This window comes from Hyaena hyaena, unplaced genomic scaffold, assembly GCF_003009895.1.
Source record: "Hyaena hyaena isolate Hyena2069 unplaced genomic scaffold, ASM300989v1 scaffold_412, whole genome shotgun sequence".
Classification (NCBI taxonomy): Eukaryota; Metazoa; Chordata; class Mammalia; order Carnivora; family Hyaenidae; genus Hyaena; species Hyaena hyaena.
In genome coordinates, this window is record NW_024081043.1 from 401901 (window position 1) to 420188 (window position 18288).

At 42.2% G+C, this 18288-nt stretch overlaps 1 protein-coding gene across 1 annotated transcript; it reads right to left on the bottom strand.

Annotated features, from left to right (window-relative positions):
- Positions 1 to 5: 5 nt before the first annotated feature.
- CCN6 (cellular communication network factor 6) lies at positions 6 to 17921 on the bottom strand. The gene is made up of 5 exons (XM_039252204.1): positions 17874 to 17921; positions 9810 to 10086; positions 6223 to 6465; positions 2859 to 3052; positions 6 to 1509 (listed from the first exon to the last, which is right to left on the bottom strand). Exons 1-5 carry the CDS (start codon positions 17919 to 17921, stop codon positions 1228 to 1230), a joined length of 1044 nt encoding a protein of 347 aa, XP_039108135.1. The 3' UTR covers positions 6 to 1227.
- Positions 17922 to 18288: the final 367 nt, after the last annotated feature.

An 18288-nucleotide genomic window follows, 5' to 3' on the forward strand; every position in this document is an offset into this window, starting at 1 on the left:
CTCCTGATTCTTTAAAAGTATGAAGAATACTAGAAGACCACAATATAAATATTTCTATGTAATTAACTTTTCAGGGATAGGTTTTATTATAACAGCTATTAAGGAGGTATTGTTTCTTTGTATAACTACTTGTTTGCACTGAAAAGAGTCAAAATTTACATTTATTTTAACAGGTATTTGTATTAAGTTATTTTTAAATATAATGCTTTTTATTAAACCAGTTGATTTTATAATCATAAATATTCATATTTTTATATAGTATAACTTCTTATTGGTTTTGCTTCTCACCACTTACGTAAGCAAACGGAATGTTACTCAGCTTGATATCTTCTTCCAAACTTTGCACTAAAAGGCTGTAATAGTCTAGTGAAAGTGTTCCAGTAACTATAATCTCCAGCTCTAGTTTTTAACATTAATTTACCTTTAAATATAATATATATTTTATATCCATAGATGGATTTGTCATTTAAGGAAGTACTTTTTAGGAACAATTTATTTTCAAACCAAAATAATCTATTGTGTGCTTTCTTTAGTGTTATAGTCTTAAGTTTCTTTCCTTTTCAAAGTAAGGATACTGCTCTTGATCTTTATGTTAGAGATTTAACTTTTTACAGTATTTTGTATATAAACTTTTAGATTACAGTTGTCTACAATGGCCGAAGAAGTTCTACTTCCTCTTTCCAAAAGAAATCTTAATAAACTCATATTTAGGATAGGGCAATGGAAACTATAAATATATTTACAGTGTAATCTTATTCCTATTTAAGAATTAACATAGACTCTTGCTCACCCACATAATGATTATCATCTGATGAGATCCTAGGCTACATTGTCAAAGTACACATAAAGTTTTAAAACATAGTTTTAAAAAAGTTTTAAACTTTTTACACATCTTCACCAAAGTATTCCAGATTACTTTATAGAATGAAATGTTTTCTTGTAAATTGTATAATTTTTCTATCATGTATGGAATATGTAGATGGAACCAAGTATCTGTGTATTTCATAATTATACATTTTAAAGTAAGAGTTCAGTTTTAAGGTGTTTAGACTTTAAGAAAACCTTTTTAAAATTTTCTATTGCCTTAAATAGAGTCATATGAGAATAGGTAGGCATTCTTACTGTTCTGAATCAATCAGGTAGATTTGCCATCCTTTAAAACCATTCTAATTTTCCGATGTAATGACATGATTACCTGAACTTAACTTTTCCCATATAAATTTGGTTTTATAGGATCTTGAGCTCAGAAAATATATCTCCTGGATCTCTGCAGTTTCTTTGACATACACAAGATGTAATCCACAGCATCTTCCATTTAAAGGACCCTTCATTTGGGCAATCAAATTGAACAGTAATCATTTTAGACTTGTTAGGGACACAGCATCTCTTATCTAAGCATACTCCGCAGAAAGTGGGCTTATAACTCTGAGTGCTTGAGCATCCAGAAAAGACGAATTTTTCAGCTTTGAGGAGTTGGAAAGTAGGTTGGCACGTTTTTCCTTTAGGGATCTGAAAAGGCATACAACATGAAGAAGCCATTAGAAAAGCGATACTATATACAGAAAATTTTTATAGCACAAACACACAGGTATAATTATTTCCAGGGCACTAATATTTCTTATTTGGTGACTCAGCACTCTGTTTTCTAACTTTGCAACCCCCTCCCCAGAGGCCTGTCCTCCCTAGTCTTGCTCCATCACAGGACCCACTCCCTGGGATTTTTGCTCTCCACCCTTCACTTAGTTCCACAATTTCCACACTGAAAATTTCCGTCTCATTTAATATCAAGGGCCAGGCCTTATTAAATGTTTATTTACCTAAGGCTTAGCAAATTCCCTAACACAGCTCAGTTTTGAGTGGATGAATAAATGAATCAATAAATATCTTAATCCCTTTAAAATTGAGTTGTCAACTTCTTAATACGACAGGGAGTAACCTGGGGATGAGAAGGGTTTTGTAGCATTCCTGAACTTACTCTTGAGACAGTCGTCTTGCCTTGTTCTAGAAGTAGGGCCAGCTCTAGTTATACCAAACAATTTCAGGGTAAATATTTTATCATAGTCCTTGGGCAAGTTTCTTTTTTAATAAGCACAGAGCATTTTGGAAATGGTGGCTTCTCCCTTGGTTATTGGTGAATCTATAACCAAGATCAGAGCTTCTCTGATGTTCATAATGTCGGTTTTCATAATTAGGATACAGCAGTCAGAATCTTTTATCCATTGTTTTGATTCCACTACATAAAATTAATATATTTTTTAAAAGTCAGAATCCGAAAAGGATTTACTTTTTATTTTTTTTTAAAAGGATTTACTTGAAAAAAAAAATGCATAGGGGCGCCTGGGTGGCTCAGTCGGCTGTGTGTCCGACTTCAGCTCAGGTCATGATCTCACAGTTCGTGGTTCGAGCCCCGCGTCGGGCTCTGTGCTGACTGCCAGCTCAGAGCCTGGAGCAGGTTTCAGATTCTGTATCTCCCTCTCTCTCTGACCCTCCCCACTCACGCTGTCAATCTCTCTCTCTCTCTCTCAGAAATAAAACATTAAAAAAAAATTTTTAAAAAATGCATAGTGGGTGTACCACAACAAATCAGGCTGCTCAAGGCCACACTGTTAAGCTACCAGAGTATCCAGAATCAACAGGTTAACAGGACCTCCCCGCTTTCCCCGCTTGGTAAAATTTTCCCCATGAAGTGCAGTTAGATTAATACTTGCTTTCCTCGGAGATAGTTTAAGAGTTACAATGAGGTGATTTTTTTTTTTTTTTTTGTAAGAATCACACACTGTCTATCCCTCTAAAACACACACTTTTCAGGAGTCTCTTAATATTGAATTACAATGAAGCTAAATCTAATTAAATTTTACCTTTACTCTCTTTGATATATTACTGTCGCAGGGTTGAATATAACACAGTCTTTTCTCTTTTCTCATTTCACAGTTGCTATTTTCATTGGTCACCCTATCAGATATTCCCATCCCACAGGTTCTGGAGCAAGGGCTCCATTTTGTTGCTTGCACAAGACATTTTCTTTTCCAAATAAGTGGGAGATTCCGATAAGCTAAAATAAAGGGGGAAAAGTACATGTGTATACATGTATGTACTCAGACAACTTTTAAAAATTATTTTTAAGCTAATAGTAAATAGGTCAGAACTTTTCCTTTTATGCAGTGTAACTCCGAATAAAATAAGCTTTAGTCTAATTCATCATTCTCTCTTTTTCCTACTTTCCAGATTACCTTGTAATCAATTGTATTACAGTACAATTTCTTAGGAAGAATAAAGATAATTTATCTTTGAAAAATCTGAGTAAGTGTATCCATTTGCTTCTGCTTAGCTCATCCTCTAAGTACTAAACTACTTGCCTCTTGCTGGATATTATTTTCAAAAATGACATAGACATTAGTCAGATTAAGAAATTTGAGGTATTAATCAGAATGATGTCTTAATGTTAAATTTCATGGCATCTTACAATCTAAAATACAAAAGTTATATTTGAGAATAAACCATTAAGCCAGTTACTTTTCCTCTACTTGTTTTAATCTAGTCTTCTAGAAAATTCTCTACATTACACTGAACTAATCAAAATAACCATATACTAAATCATGGCAAATGTGTAATCTATTTTGTTCATTCAGCTTAATTGCTACATTCCCTGTGGTATCAGGCCCATGGTATTCCTTCTATTGGCTAGCCATTTCAAATCATTTATAGAAAGCCATGGCAAAGGAAAAGATGGATAGATCTCTGGGTAGGTGGGTAAGTTGCTGGACAGATGGAGGTCCCTCCACTGATTGCTACTTAGCAGAAGAGTGGAGAAGGGGATGAATAATGAGAATATAATGAGTGCATAATAATTCCTCCATCCTTATAGAGCACTGGGAGCTTCTTGTTCTGCTCATGAATGAGTCAGGCCATTGGTTCATTTTAAACAAACTACATTTTAGTTCATTGTCTCAAAGCATTTCCTTAAGGTTAATATGTATCCTAAAAGGGATGCTTGGAATAAGGTTGTGATTTGAGTCTGCTGTTGAGTAAAGCAAAACTCTGGCTATATTACTCCAAAATGCAAATTTAAAACTATGGAAGGACGCCCCTCTCCCAACAACTACCTTCTTGATAGGAAAGATCAGTCACTTTGAAGTATGTGCTATCTTCAAATAAATGATACTTTACTGCTTTCAGTGTTATTAACAGTAGGATGTTGCAACTGCACAAGGAACTGAGAGAGAGGAAGCAGAAACCTGCAGGTACCTGGAAGGTAGACAACAGTGTAAAGACCTCAATGCAGGAAGCAGATTAAAAGCCTGGCACGCATCTGCAATAAATAAAGGTAGGTTCGATTATCACATTACCAATAACCCCCTTAAAAAGTTAAGCCAAGGGCTGCCATTCAGGAATCTAACATTCATTGAGAAGCAAGAAGACTAGAAGAGCTTTTAAAGTAATAGTTTAGAATTTGGTGAGCAGTGAGAAAAGCATGGAGCACTATGTCATCGCATATGCTTCAAGTGAGCAAGCAAAAGCTAGAATCCAACCGTAGGCCATCTGGAGTCAAGTATGCCCAGATACACCTTAAAATATGTTTGTCACTGTGCTTATTTTTAAAAACCAAGCTTCTCTTTGGGCCCCTAAACACAGTTTCACGGTTAAGCAGAGGAGAGACTTGAGATGGAACATACACTAACATAACTAGGCCTGTAGTCTCAATTACCAGAGAGTACAGTGGCAGATTTCCTTGTTTTTTGTAGCAAAGCACGAGCCACTGGGAATGACCATGTAACACCCCCTCCAACCAGGTTCCAGTGATGCTCTGCAACTGCTCTCCCTCCACAATTTTAGTATATGTGCTGCCGAAGCGAGCACTGCTCTCCCTCCACAAATGAGACGTCGACTGAACTTGACCCAAAGGGCTTCACTAGTGGTAACTTGCTGCCCTGGGGCGTTCTCTCGCCAGTGAGGTTCATGCGTGGGTCCCAATAACTTAGACTAAGCCACTCAGATCCAATTCAGAAAATCAACTGTTCCAGGACATTTTGGAAAAAAAGAACAGTTTGGCTTATAATTTTAGAGGTTTCAGAGCATTAGTAGTGTCATGTTTTTAGCTGAATAACTAAGTGTTGTAAATGCAAATTCACCACAACCTGTTCAATTATTTTCAAATTAACTGGCATAATGGAAGTCTTTGAGAATGTTCCTTTCATAGAGTTGGTTTTTTAAATATCTAAAACCCATTGCTCTGATTATAGTTGCTTTTATTAAATATCTACATAACAACTTAGGAGTTTTTAGTATATATAAATATTCCTTCTGTATTCCCATGGCACCTTTCATTCACTAAGCTCCAAATTTCAGTAAAAAGGCATTCTTGATTTCTGGGTGAAAACACAGATGTGAATAATACCAGGCATGAATACTGACCCTTTTGAGTTCTTCCTCATCTGTACTTCATTTGTTGGTCTTTCTCAAACTCCTGACCCCAAAATGCCCTGGCACTTAAACAAGATGTTAACTTAAAGCAGACCAGAATACGGTGTTTATGAATATACGGACACTAACTAAATGGCCAAGTGCTCATGATGAGAAAGAGTCTCATTACAGGTTTCTGACTACATACATACCTGGGAAACCTACTTTAAAATGCCTGCATGTGCGTTTATTTAGAGAGAGGTTGGTAACTGTAGAGCTTCGTTTTCAGACTGAATGAAAAAATAATCATAGGTCAGCATTCTCCTAATTTTAGAAACAGTATTTACAAATTCAAAACATATTCTCAAATATTTTTAATAACTAGGCTTCCATTTCTGCTTTTGTCATATACAAGAGTTGCCTTTGAAAATTTCTGGAACTGAATGGGTCACACATCTTGCCCATAATATAACAAGACAAGTAAAAGTTTCTCTCGGGTGCATGTGAACAATGTTTGGTCAATTTTCCTTAGAAGAGTTTGAGTGGGAACATGCAGAGGCATAGAAGAGTTTTTCTGACATAGCAGAGCTTGTAAAAACTGGAGTATTTTACTGGCAAAATCTAATACATTATAACGTTTCCTTTAGAGATATTTAGAATATACCTGTCTGAGGCAGAGACTGAGTAAGATGGCACACCCAAACTAACTCTCAGACTGACCACTAATCCCTAAGTACTTACTGAGTACCTGTGGTACATAAAAGGAACGTGAGAGAAAATCACAGGAAGCCGTACATGAAAACTCAATATGCCTCTAAGCACCTGGCATTGTTTTGTAGCTCGTTGAGAGCTGTTGTTGGATCGGTCCCAGGCCACAGTCTGATTGATCAGACTTCTTTCCACCTTTAGCCCCAGAGCAGTGACTGTCAGCCAGCTTTGGTATGAACAGAGGTGTGCATCCAATGGTCCCACTCACACAGAGACAGCTGAACAGGGGACTGGGCTGAAAGACTTGGCCATTATGATAATGTACCCTGTTGAACTCACATCCCACAGCTATAAGATCTGAAAAGAGAGAAGAGCAAAATCACCAAAGAAGCCATAACTGATCATCCAGACTTCCAGTTATAAATCACAGAGGTAATAGCTATCTCCTTTAGGAAGTAGTGTTCTCAGCTTCTTAGGCCCCAATTGGGACTTTGTCAGAACATGTGTAAAAGGTGAAAATTAGACATTTTCATTGTATTAAAGGCTATCAGCTCCCATTGGTCACTTTCAGAGTCTAGACCAAGTCAGGATCAATATTAGTATAGCACTGAGATAATGACTGAAGTCTGAGATGGGTTGGTGGCTGGTAAGACTGAAGTTTCCCCAGATGTCCAACAACAGGCAAGGACATATGTGTAGGAAATGAAGATACATGTATGGCTGAAGAAACCATAATTTAACTACAGTATTGCACAGTGACTAATATTTTTGTCGTTAAGAGAACCGGAGGAAACTTTCACTCTTCTGAGAAGTATTCTTGACCTGGATCAATGGTTCTCAAAAGTGTGACCCCTCACACCTCTTGGCAGTATTTGAGGCCCTTTCAGAGAATCTGCAAAGTCAAAACTCTTTCAGAACACTAAGATGTGCCTGACTTTTTTAACCATGTTGGTATTGCACTGAGGGTGTAAAAGCAATAGTGGCCAAAACTGCTCTTGGAGCCTTACACTCAAACTGTATGTATAGGTTAGTCCTGTGCTTTTCCTTTCAATGCACTTGTACATAAATGTACTTCAGGAAAAAAAAGCTAGTTTTACTTAATAATGTCCTGATAACACAGTAAAAATTACTAATTGTATTAAATCTTAACCATCTAACATACGTCTTCTTAATATCCTGTGTGACAAAGTAGGAAGTATTACAGAGAGCATTTCCGTACATATTGTACCATCTTGAGGAGAAGCGCCTATTGTATTGTTTGAATTTGGGGCTGAACCAAACCACTTTTTTAGTGAGACTTTCACCTAAGGAAATGACTGACAGATAAACCATGATTACTCAGGTATTTGGCAGACATTTTCTTGAAAATCAACAGTGAGTCTGTCACTTCCAGGAAAACAAGTTTCTGGCCAATGACAGAATCCAGGCTTTCAAGCAAAAATTAGAATTTTGGAAAATCTATATTCACCACTACAATCTTTATAGCTACCCAATACGCAGACTTTTCTGATGAGACTGGTATTGATTAACGTGATTTTTATTATCATATGAAATGTATCAATATTTGGAACACCTATGTAACCTTTGTTCCAAACTAGTATTTTCCCAATAACCAGTGCATGGTATTACAAAATTATACATGAGTAAAAGACCCATTCCAACTATGTCTTGAATAGACTAATGCATTTTAATGTCACAGAGTTTGACAAGTTCATGGATACGGTTTCAGATTCCATGATGCAGCTAATTTTCAAGAAATTACCTCTTCTCAAGTTTTAATATTAAAAAGAATATTCACAATTATCTGAAAATCCTCTTAAAATATCCCCGCCTTTTCCAATGACCTATCTATATAAGGCTGAATTCCCTTCATATATTTCAACAAAAATAACATATAGCAATAGACTGGAAGCAGAAGCAGACGGGGAAATCTAGCTATCTTCTGTTCAGCTGGACATTAGAGAGATGCACAAATGTAAAACAGTTCCATTCTTCTCACTATTTTTTTCTTTGTTTTAAGAAATAAAACCTTTTCAGAAGTATATTATTCCTGTCAAGTTGCAATGGATTTGCTATTTTTAAGTGAATCCGTAAATATTTTTAAGTTTCTATCCATCTAAATACCAGTAGAGATAACTCACATAAACAAAAGCTCTTTGGGTCTTCGTTAATTTCTGAGACTAAAGGGGTCCTCAGACCAAAGTTTAAAAATCATTGGTCTGTATCATGGACTGGCAAATGTATTTATAGACCATTGGTTTTTGTCACAACTACCGGGCTCTGCTATCATAAAGCAGCCACAGACCACGAAACTGAATAGTGTGGTTGTGTTCCAATAAAATGTTATTTATAAAAACAGGCTCTGGGTGGCCTCTGGGCCATAGTTTGTAACCCATTTGAGGCCATCCCCACCCCCACCCTCATGGCTATGCTCTTAAAATATTCATCACATTCTATGTGAAATCACTTGTGGAAAGCTTTGTCTGACACAGTAAAATTGGGCTCTGTGGGGTAGGGCCTATATCTTGTTCTCGTTTTTTTTTGCTATTTTTCCAGCTGCTGGTCACAGTGCCTGGCTCATTTGTGGCTGTTCACTAAGTGCTTTTTAGGTTAAGGAAATAACTTGGCCAGCACCATTTGGGAGAAGGGAGGATCCTGATGCCAGAGTCGGACAGATGTGTTGACCTGTTGAATTTCCACAAATAATAGCTAACATTTATAAGAGTCTGCTGCCTACCAGATATTCTGCGAGGTGCTTTAGGTTTTGGGTCATTATTTCATGTGTTCCTCCTAGCATCTCTGTAAGATAGGAAGTATATATGACGTAACCAGGGCACAGAGAGGTTAAGCAACATGACCTCAAGGTCGCTCAGCATATAAAGTCCAGAATTTGAACCCAGGGCCTACATTCTTCGCCAGTATTGTTTAGTGCTGACAGAGCTGTCAGGCCATCAAACTTGAATGGCCCTACACATTCAGTCAAACTCCAAAGCTGTGCTCTTATTCCAGGCTCACAAACAAACTCCTGGTAGTAATTTGCCTGCCTACGCAGTCTTTTCTATAGACTGACTAAAATGTTCAGCTAACACGGATGTTTCTCTTCTCTTAGAAATCTTAGTGTTTAATCCTAGGTAAATCAGGATCCTGAGTTATTGTCAAGGTGTAGGTTTAGATGGTCTCCATGAGTCTCCAGAGCTGAAATCCATAAAGCTGAGGTCAGGTTTGTGATTTGGGGCACCCCTACTTTCCTTTGTGCAAATCTGCTTCTGTTAAAAAGTACAGTAACTTGATGGTCATTGGGAAAGGCGGAGATTAAAGCAGGGCGTAGGTCCTTACATTTTAAGCAAGATTATTTTTTAGTTGCAGAAAAGGCTGAATTCAGATCAAGCTTTTGACCATAGTAACAAAAGGTGTCATTTTGTGGCACTCTAAGAAGTCAGGCTCTATTCACATAGTTTCTCCTATTTTTATCACTAAAAGCAATTACCTGACAATAACTACATGATGGCTTCAGTGCAATAAACAGAACAGGTCATGTCCAATATGACAAAGCCAGTCCCACGGGTGTGTGAAAGCCAAACCCACCTCAAACCTAGCCAAACTAAGCTGATTATTCCAAACTAACAATTACAGGGGGAGGGGGTGGGAGGGAGGCTGTCGGGGCTCAACCGCGTCCCGCGGGTCCCGAAGCAGACACTTACACGCACACACTCCGGTCTCGTACCTAGGCCTGTCCGCCGAGTAGTCACAGTACAGCCCTTTGTGCGGGTCGCAGAGGTCGGCCTCATTGCAGACGTCCCCTGCCTGTTTGGCACAGGTCCAACAGCATCCACAGCCGTCCCGCAGCAGGCTCACTCCGGGGGGGCAGCGGGGCTTCGGGCGCGGGCACTCACAGGGCCAGTGACAGAGCTGCTTCCGCGGGCGCGCCTCCGCCGCGTCCGCAGGCCTCCCCTCAGGCGGCGCGGCCCCGCGGCACAACTGCGGCGGGTAACACAGGCGCCGTTAGAAGCCGTCCCTCAACCCAATTTCAGAGATTTCTAGAAACAGAAGGCTTCCCCTGAACTGGCAGAGTACAGCGTGGAGAGTTGGAGTACCCATCGGGAACCGTCACCATCCCCCTCTCCGTAAACTCTCTCCACTCGGCTTCCCACACGTCACTCTTGCTTCTTCCCCCTGCCTCCTCACTCACTGCTCCGGCTCCTTCTGCTCCGCCTCTTTCTTCGCTCTGCGCCTCTAACGGAGCCCCCTGAGGCGAACGCGTCGGAAGGCTCCTGCCTCACTGAACCGCCTGTCCCCCACCAGCCCTGTCCTCGGAGCCCAGACGCGAACTGCGCGTCTCCGCTCGGACGTCTGACAGGCACAGCGAGCTCAGCGTGACCGGAACGAGCTCCCGGTTTCCCTTCCAGTCTCCTCTTCCGTGCGCGTCCCTGCTGAACTCAGGCCAGTTGCACTTTTGCAGAATTGTCTTGGGGTCAGGTCATTCTTGACTTATCTCTCACATGTTCTATCCAATCCTGTCAGTAAATCCTGCTGATTAGATCTTTAAAATGTCCCCAACGCCAATCATTTCTGAACACCCGCAAGCCACCATTATTTCTCACTTTAGATGTTGATAATAGTCTCCTAAAGGTTCTCTCCTGGGTTCCCCCTTTGTCTTCTAGATTCTCCACTCGGCACAATGGTTAAAATAAAATAAGCTACAGTGCCTATAGCTAACGGTACTGTATTATGTACTTAAAATTTGCTAAAACAGTAGATCCTATTTAAATGTTCTTACCACACACGCGCGCGCGCGCACACACACACACACACACACACACACACACAATAATAGAAGGGGCAGGAGAAAACTTTGAGAGGTGAAGGGTATGTTTAGGGCTTTGGTAGTGGTGATGTTTTAATGAGTATATACATATCCTGGAGCTCATCAAATGGTATACATTTAATATATGTATCTTTTTACAGTCATACTTTAATTCATGTCACTCCTTGCTTATAAGAGGTGGCGTCCTCATGGCTTCACATTTCAGCGTAAAAGCGAAATGATCCTCTAAGGCCCTGCAACATCGGGTCCACACTGGCCTCCTCATTCTTTAAATACTCCAAGCACGCTGCTCCCGCAGGTATCTCTGCGGCTCACTCTTTCAGTTGCTAAGGTCTATGCTCAAATTGAGGCTCTTCCTGAGCACCTTTATAAAATAGCACCCTGCCCCAGCCATTTCCCCACAGACCTCCTTACCACCTATCTTATTTCTATATATTCTACTTTATTTTCTGAGTCACGCATCAAGAATGTGAGCCTGAAAAGGCGAGCTCTTTGCAGAGTGTCGTATTGCCTGTGATAAAGTGTACTGGATGAAAGAACCTGGCACCTCCTCTGTGCCAAGTGCCTTGTACAACTGTCATTTAGCCTCCACGAGAAGAGTAGGGAGCAGCTGTTACCCACATGTGGTAGGCCCAAAAACTCTTCCTTCCAGATGCCCATGTTCTTTTTTTTTTTTTTTTTTTTTTATTTTATTTTTTTAAATGTTTTTATTTATCTCTAGGAGAGAGAAAGAGAGACAGCGTGAGCAGGGGAGGGTCAGAGAGAGAGGGAGTCACAGACTCTGAAACAGGCTCCAGGCTCCGAGCTGGCAGTCAGCACAGAGCCCGACGCGGGGCTCGAACCCACGAACTGTGAGATCATGACCTAAGCGAAAGTCGGACGCTTAACCGACTAAGCCACCCAGGCGCCCCCAGATGCCCATGTTCTAATCCCCAGAACCTGTTAATAGATTACCTTACAGAGCGAAGGGGATTTTGCAGAGGCAGTTGAAGGCCTTGAGATGAGAGTATCCTGGATTAACCAGGTGGACCCAATGTGACCACAAGTATCCTTCACTGGGAGAGAGGCAGGAATGTCAGAGCAGATGAGATGATAGAAGCAGAGGCAGGTGTGGTGTCACAGCTGAAAGGCGGTCATGAACCAGGAGTGCAGGAGCCTTTAAAAGCGGCAGAAAGCAGGGGCGCCTGCTGGGTGGGCGTTAGACTCAGCTCAGCTCGTGATCTCACAGCTCGTGAGTTTGAGCCCCGCGTTGGGCTCTGTGCTGACAGCTCAGAGCCTGGAGCCTGCCTCTCTCTCTCTCTCTCTGCCCCTTTCCCACTCATTCTGTCTCTCTCTCAAGAAGAAGAAGAAAGAAGAAAGCTGCAGAAAGCAGGGGTGCCTGGGTGGCTCAGTTGGTTGAGCATCTGACTTTAGCTCAGGTCATGATTCTAAAAGCTCATGGGTTTGAGCCCCATGAAGGGCTCTGCACTGATAGGTTGGGGTCTGCTTGGGATTCTGTCTCCCTCTCTGTCTGCCCCTCCCCTGCTCACCTTCTCTCTCTCAAAATAAGTAAATAAACTTTTTAAAAAGCTGCAAAAGGCAAAGAACAGATTCTCCCCTAGACTCTCCAGAAGGAAGAGCCCTGCCGACACTTGATTTTTAGCCCCATAAGACCCATTTTCACACTACAGACAGCCAGAACTGTGAAATAATTTTTGTTGTTTTAAGCCACGAAACTTGTGGTAATTAGTGACAGTAACAAGAGGAAACACCCCATTTCATAAACGAGGCCACTGAACCTCACATTGTTTCACCTGTCCTAGGTCATACATCAAGTGGTAGAAGGGGGAGTTAAACCAGACAGGCAGATTTCAGAGCCTGAGCTCTCAGCCCCATCCTTCACTGTTGGTTCCTTCCTTCGTCCGGGTCTCTCCACAAACCAGCTTTGATACTAAACCACCTAATCTCTGCATCTGTCTCTCCTCTCCAGCCGAGGCCTCTCCCCCTAAGCTTACAACTCCTTAACTTCCACTGGGGACAGCCACTTTGATATCCCATAAGGATCTCGGTTTCTCCTTCCCAGCAACAGCCTGCTCCTCACCTTCTAGTTCTCTTTTTAGTGAATGGTGGGGCCAGCCGCTGAGTTCCCCAAGCCAGGAAGCTGAAAATGGACCTCACCTGCTCCCCTCCTTCATCCTGCACACCTGAAAGTTACTTCTAGGAAAGTCCAAGCTACTGGGCACAGCATTCAGGGCCCTCCTCATCTCTCGCAGTCCTAACATCCGTTAGGTTCTAGCAAGTTCAAGTGGCTGCAGTTCCCTACATATCCGATGCTGTTCCATCCGGCTCGAACATTCTTCACTGGCCCCCAGTCCTTCATCCAGCTCTGTTTAGGTATCGCCTTTTCCAGAAAACTTCTTCCAACTTCTCGCCCGCTCCCTTTTACGTGTCCTTGTAGTGAAATTATCTGTGTAAGTGCCTGTCTTCTCCACCTGCTTAAAGCTACCCATCCTCGGGGACCTATGGTTCATTTGTGGTATGTTATTGGCAGCTAGCACTGTGCCTGGCAAGTAATTTCTGTAATTAACCCTCAATTTTTGTTTGATAGCCTGAAGGCACTTGCCCTGATCCAGAAATCCAAGCCTCTTTGCAACTCAAAACTCCTACACTTAAAAGTAGGAATTTGAAATTCCATTACAACCTCAGCCTTTTTTTTTTTTTTTCCTTATCACTTATAAAGTGTGTTCCCCAGAGAAACGCTTTCTACTACAATTCAAGCTGAAGAGACCGTGTGAGGATAGACTTTGAGAATAAGCTGTGCTGGGATTCTGGAGGAGGTGGAGGGGACTGGAAATACAAAAGTGGAGAAGGAAGTAGAAATAGCATCTACTTAATTTTTCCTTGGTTCAGCCGTGGTTACCGGGGCCTTCCTGCTGGATTCAGTGGCCTCCCAGCTGGGCTCCTGTTCATGGAAAACTCCCTATTTTCCTCTTGCCCTCTCTAAGGTGTTTGACTTTTTTTTGATGTTTATTTATTTATTTTGGAGAGGGAGGGAGAGACAGCACATGAGTGTGGTCAGTGTGGAGCCAGATGTGGAGCTTGATCCCATGAATCGTGAGATCATGACCTGAGCTGAAATCAAAAGTCGGATGGATGCTTAACCAACTGAGCGACCCAGGCGCCTCCTGTTTGACTCTTAATCCTCTCCTCTCCCCTGGCTTTCGTGACACCAGACCCTCCCAGTTCTACCCCTGCCTCAACAGACTTTCTCACTCTCCTATGCAGACTCCTGTTACCCAGAATCTGACTTCCATTTAGACTAATTGGTGTTTCATGACCTTACTGTATTGCTTTTCTCACTCTGCCCAGTCTCTTGGCAATTTCATCTACCCCCTTGCCTTCCATTTCCACCCTGTGCAAGCTTCAACACTAAATCTCCATCCAGGAGTTCTCCACCAATCGCTAAAGCCACATAGCTGACCACCTACCCGGCAGCCCCACTAGAATGTCCCATTCCCAAAACTCCTCGCCCCTCCACCCCACCCCCCTTTGGAGAGCTTCTCCAAAGTTTGGATTTAGGATGCCAGGCGTCATCCTGGTCATCGTTGTCTCCCATGCTTCCCATGGCCATTCAGTGACTCCTGTTTCTTGTCCGCCTATCCTAGAACTAGCCACTCCATTCCCTTTTGCGTGGCTACTGAGTACTACTGCCATAACTTCCCAACTGGCCTTCCTCCCTCAATGACCCCTCAAATGAATCTACCATATTTCTGCTGGAGGGCTCTCTTCAGAAAACCTATCTGATTCTACTGCCCCTCCCTTTAAAACAGATCAGTGGTTCCCTACTGATACAGTATATAGTCCAAAACTCTGAGCATGCTATCTACAGCCTGTGCTGGTTCATGCTGGAATTCCTCTCCAGCCTCTGCTTTCAATGCTCTCTCCTCCTGCACCCTACTGCTTACTAGACTCACCAGGTCACTTTCCTCCTCCATGCTTTTCCTCATATTGCCTCCTTTTAAGGAAATGCCTACTCCCCAACCTGCCCACCTGGAGACACCTGTTTTAATTTACAGTCTTGAAGCATTTCTATATAATCTCTGAGGCCACAAGGTAACTGTTGAAAACCAAGGTAAAGAGAAAACCTTGAAAGTGTACTGAGAAAAGAGAAGCATGACATACAAGAGAATAACAATGAGAACTGACTTCCCATCCAAAGGAGACCCAGATACTCTTCAGTAGGTGCCTTGGATAAGCTGTGATACAGACAACGGAATATTATTCAGTACTAACAAGACATGAGCTGTCAATCCATGAAAAGACACATATTACAAAGTGAAAGAAGCCCATCTGAGGGACGCCTGGGTGGCTTAGTTGGTTAAGCGTAGGACTTCGGCTCAGGTCATGATCTCACAGTTCGTGAGTTTGAGCCCTGTGTAGGGCTCTGTGCTGACTGCTTAGAGCCTGGAGACTGCTTGGGATTCTGTGTCTCCTTCTCTCTCTCTCTGCCCCTCCCCCACTCATGGTCTGTCTCTCAAGAATGAATAAACATTAAAAAAATTTTTTTTAGGGGCGCCTGAGTGGCTTAGTCGGTTAATCGTCCGACTTTCGATTAGGTCATGATCTCGCGGTTTGTGGGTTCGAGCCCCGCGTGGGGCTCTGTGCTGACTGCCAGCTCAGAGCCTGGAGCCTCTTTCAGTCTGTGACTCTCTCTCTGACCCTCCCCTGCTCACGCTGTCTCTCTCTCTCTCTCTCCTAGAAATTAAAAAAAAAAAATTTTTTTAAACCCCATCTGAAAAGTCTACAGACAGTATGATTCCAACTATATGACATTCTGGAGAAGGGCAAAACTATGGAGACAGTAAAAAGATTGCTAGATGCCAGAGATTGGGGGAAGGGGTGGAGCACAGAGGATTTTTAAGGCAGCAATAATCCTCTTATGATACTGTAATGGTGGATACATGTCATTATACAGTTGTGCAAACTCGTAGGATGCACACTACCAAACACGAAACCCCCACGGTAAACTATGGGCTTTAGGTAATACTGATATATCTATGTAGGTTCATCACTTATAACCAATGCACCATTCTAGCGGAAGATGTTAATAAGGGGGGAGACCGTGCATTTATATGAAATGGTGGTATACAGGAAATCTCTTCACCTTCCTCTCAAATTTGCTGTGACCTTAAAGCTGCTCTGAAAAAAAAAAATTAAGTCTTTTAAAAAAGGGAAGGGGGAGGAAGAGAAAACCCAATATGCTGAAAGGAAAAACAAAAAAACAACTGTCAACCTTGTGTTCTAATTCCAGTGAAACCATTTTTCAAAAGGGAAGGTGAAATTACAGGCATTTCCAGTTAAACAAAAACAAATTGTTGTTGGCATACCTGCCTCACAAAAAATATCAAAGGAGGATCTTCGGTCTAATGAAAAAATACAATATTTAGTAATTCAGAAATAAAGAAATGAAGAGTCCCAGAAAGAGCAAATACTTGGGAAGTATAAAGAACTAGGTTGTTTTTTTTTTCTTCAGACATTTTGATTGTTTTCAAAACCAAAATCTTGGAACATCAAGAGTCTGTAGACTTCTTGCTGCAACAGAAAAGAAATGCAACGGAACTCTTGTGGTGCACCAAAATAGGCTCTTTTGGGGTTTTGACACCAGAGCTGAGGTTTGGCACAGCTCTGTGAGCTTAGGTGACTGTCATTTATTTGCTCTTTAAGCCTCAATCCTCCTCTGTAAAATGGGTTTCATAATAATCCACCTCATAAGGCTCTTTTGAGGATTAAGGTAATGACTAAAGTACCTAGCACGGTGCTTGGCATGTAGTAGAGGTTCAGCAAGTGATAGGTTTTATTCCTCAACAATTCATCACGGCAAAACTAAGCAAAATAACACTTTCCTGTTGCCGTCTCTTAACACCTGTCTGTGTTTTTGTTTATTTTGGACACATTTCTGTCTGTTGGAGTACTGTTCAATCCACAACAACAATAATGGGCCTTTACTCAAGAAGGGAGACCGCTTCCGCTCACCTCCCTTGGGGAAACATGCCCCTCTACACAGCAGTGCAGATCAACCACACCACTGGTGTTCTTGTCAGCATTCTTCTACAGTCTTAAATCTCTCTGTGTACAGTAGCACACATTTCAGTCTCGTGCTTCCTACAACACAACTGACCTCCCTACTCCGCTAACTCAGACACGTCCATGTTTCCTGAATCACCAGAAGGTTTCAAAAGCTCTGTCCTCTGTGCAAGCCATAAACTCCACCGTGTAAATAAATCCCCATACCCAAGGCACCCTGTTTTCATCTTCTTAAAAAATACCAAGGCAACGAATTGCTCCTCTTAAATTTCCCTTTGGTCTGTTGCTTGAAACTATTTCAAAGTCTTCATGGACCACTTCCTTCTCAGGCAAAGTGAGAAACACATGAGTGGAGAAGAGACAAAGTAACAGAATGTTTTAAAAATAGAAATGTTTATCTGAAGTGCTCCTTTCAAACAAGGACAAGCTTAACTGAAGGAAGTGGTCGGAATCACTTTTTCCAGTGGCTCTCTGCACATCTCGCACACAGCCACGGAAAGTTGAGCCCCAGCCTGGAGCCCAGATGAAGGGGCAACTGTTCATTCCGGCTGCCTCCCGACTCCACGGTGTGTGTGTGTCGTACTCCACTAAAAAGTATACATTATTCAAGCCTGGGAGCCGTTCAAACATAGCGCAAGTAGGATTCGGTGCCATTTACCTGAAAGCGAGAGATGTTTTCCACTTCCTTCCTGAAGCTTCTAAACTAAAACCCAACTTTTATTTGGAGAGGAAAATGGCTCCCTGTTTGGCATGAAGTCTTTCCACAAGGAATTTATCCCCCCTCTTCCCCCATCTTCTTCCTTTTTAATTTCTGACCTGAAGAAATCTGAAACTGGGGTAGTCTCCTGAGGGGCAGCGCTGAGGAGAGGGAGCTTACCTGTGCCAGAGCGGCTCCGAGGAGTGTGGAGAGCAGGAGCCCCCGCATGTTCCCCAGGAAGCAGCAGCAGGAGGATGGGAGGCACCGGGCCCCACACAAAGCTGCCCTCTGTCTCCTCAGCAGGACACACACGCCTCCAGCCCCCACGCCACCGACCTTGTGCTCACACTCTCAGCCCGGCTTTAGCTCTCACGGATCTGCTTTAATACCCTGTTTTCTTTCCTGCTATGACTCTCCTCCTATTTACCTTCGCAAGGGTGTGGAGTGTGTCAGGAGGGTGTGAGCGCTCTCCTGGGGACTCAGAAGGGTAAGTCAGGTGGTAACTTTTCCTTGAGTAACTGTTTCACCAGTTCCCAGAGATCAGAGTCTGCCCTAGGGCTAAATGGTAAAGCAGACACAGTCACCTTCCTCACCC

What these genes read in the sequence shown, in the direction of transcription:
- CCN6 (XM_039252204.1), bottom strand. Translation starts at nt 17,921, where the DNA reads ATGCGGGGGCTCCTGCTCTCCACACTCCTCGGAGCCGCTCTGGCACAG. An exon ending in TCGGAGCCGCTCTGGCACAG is followed by an intron (nt 10,087 to 17,873) that starts GTAAGCTCCCTC and finishes TACCCGCCGCAG; the next exon opens with TTGTGCCGCGGGGCCGCGCC. An exon ending in CGAGACCGGAGTGTGTGCGT is followed by an intron (nt 6,466 to 9,809) that starts GTAAGTGTCTGC and finishes CTCTCTTTTCAG; the next exon opens with ATCTTATAGCTGTGGGATGT.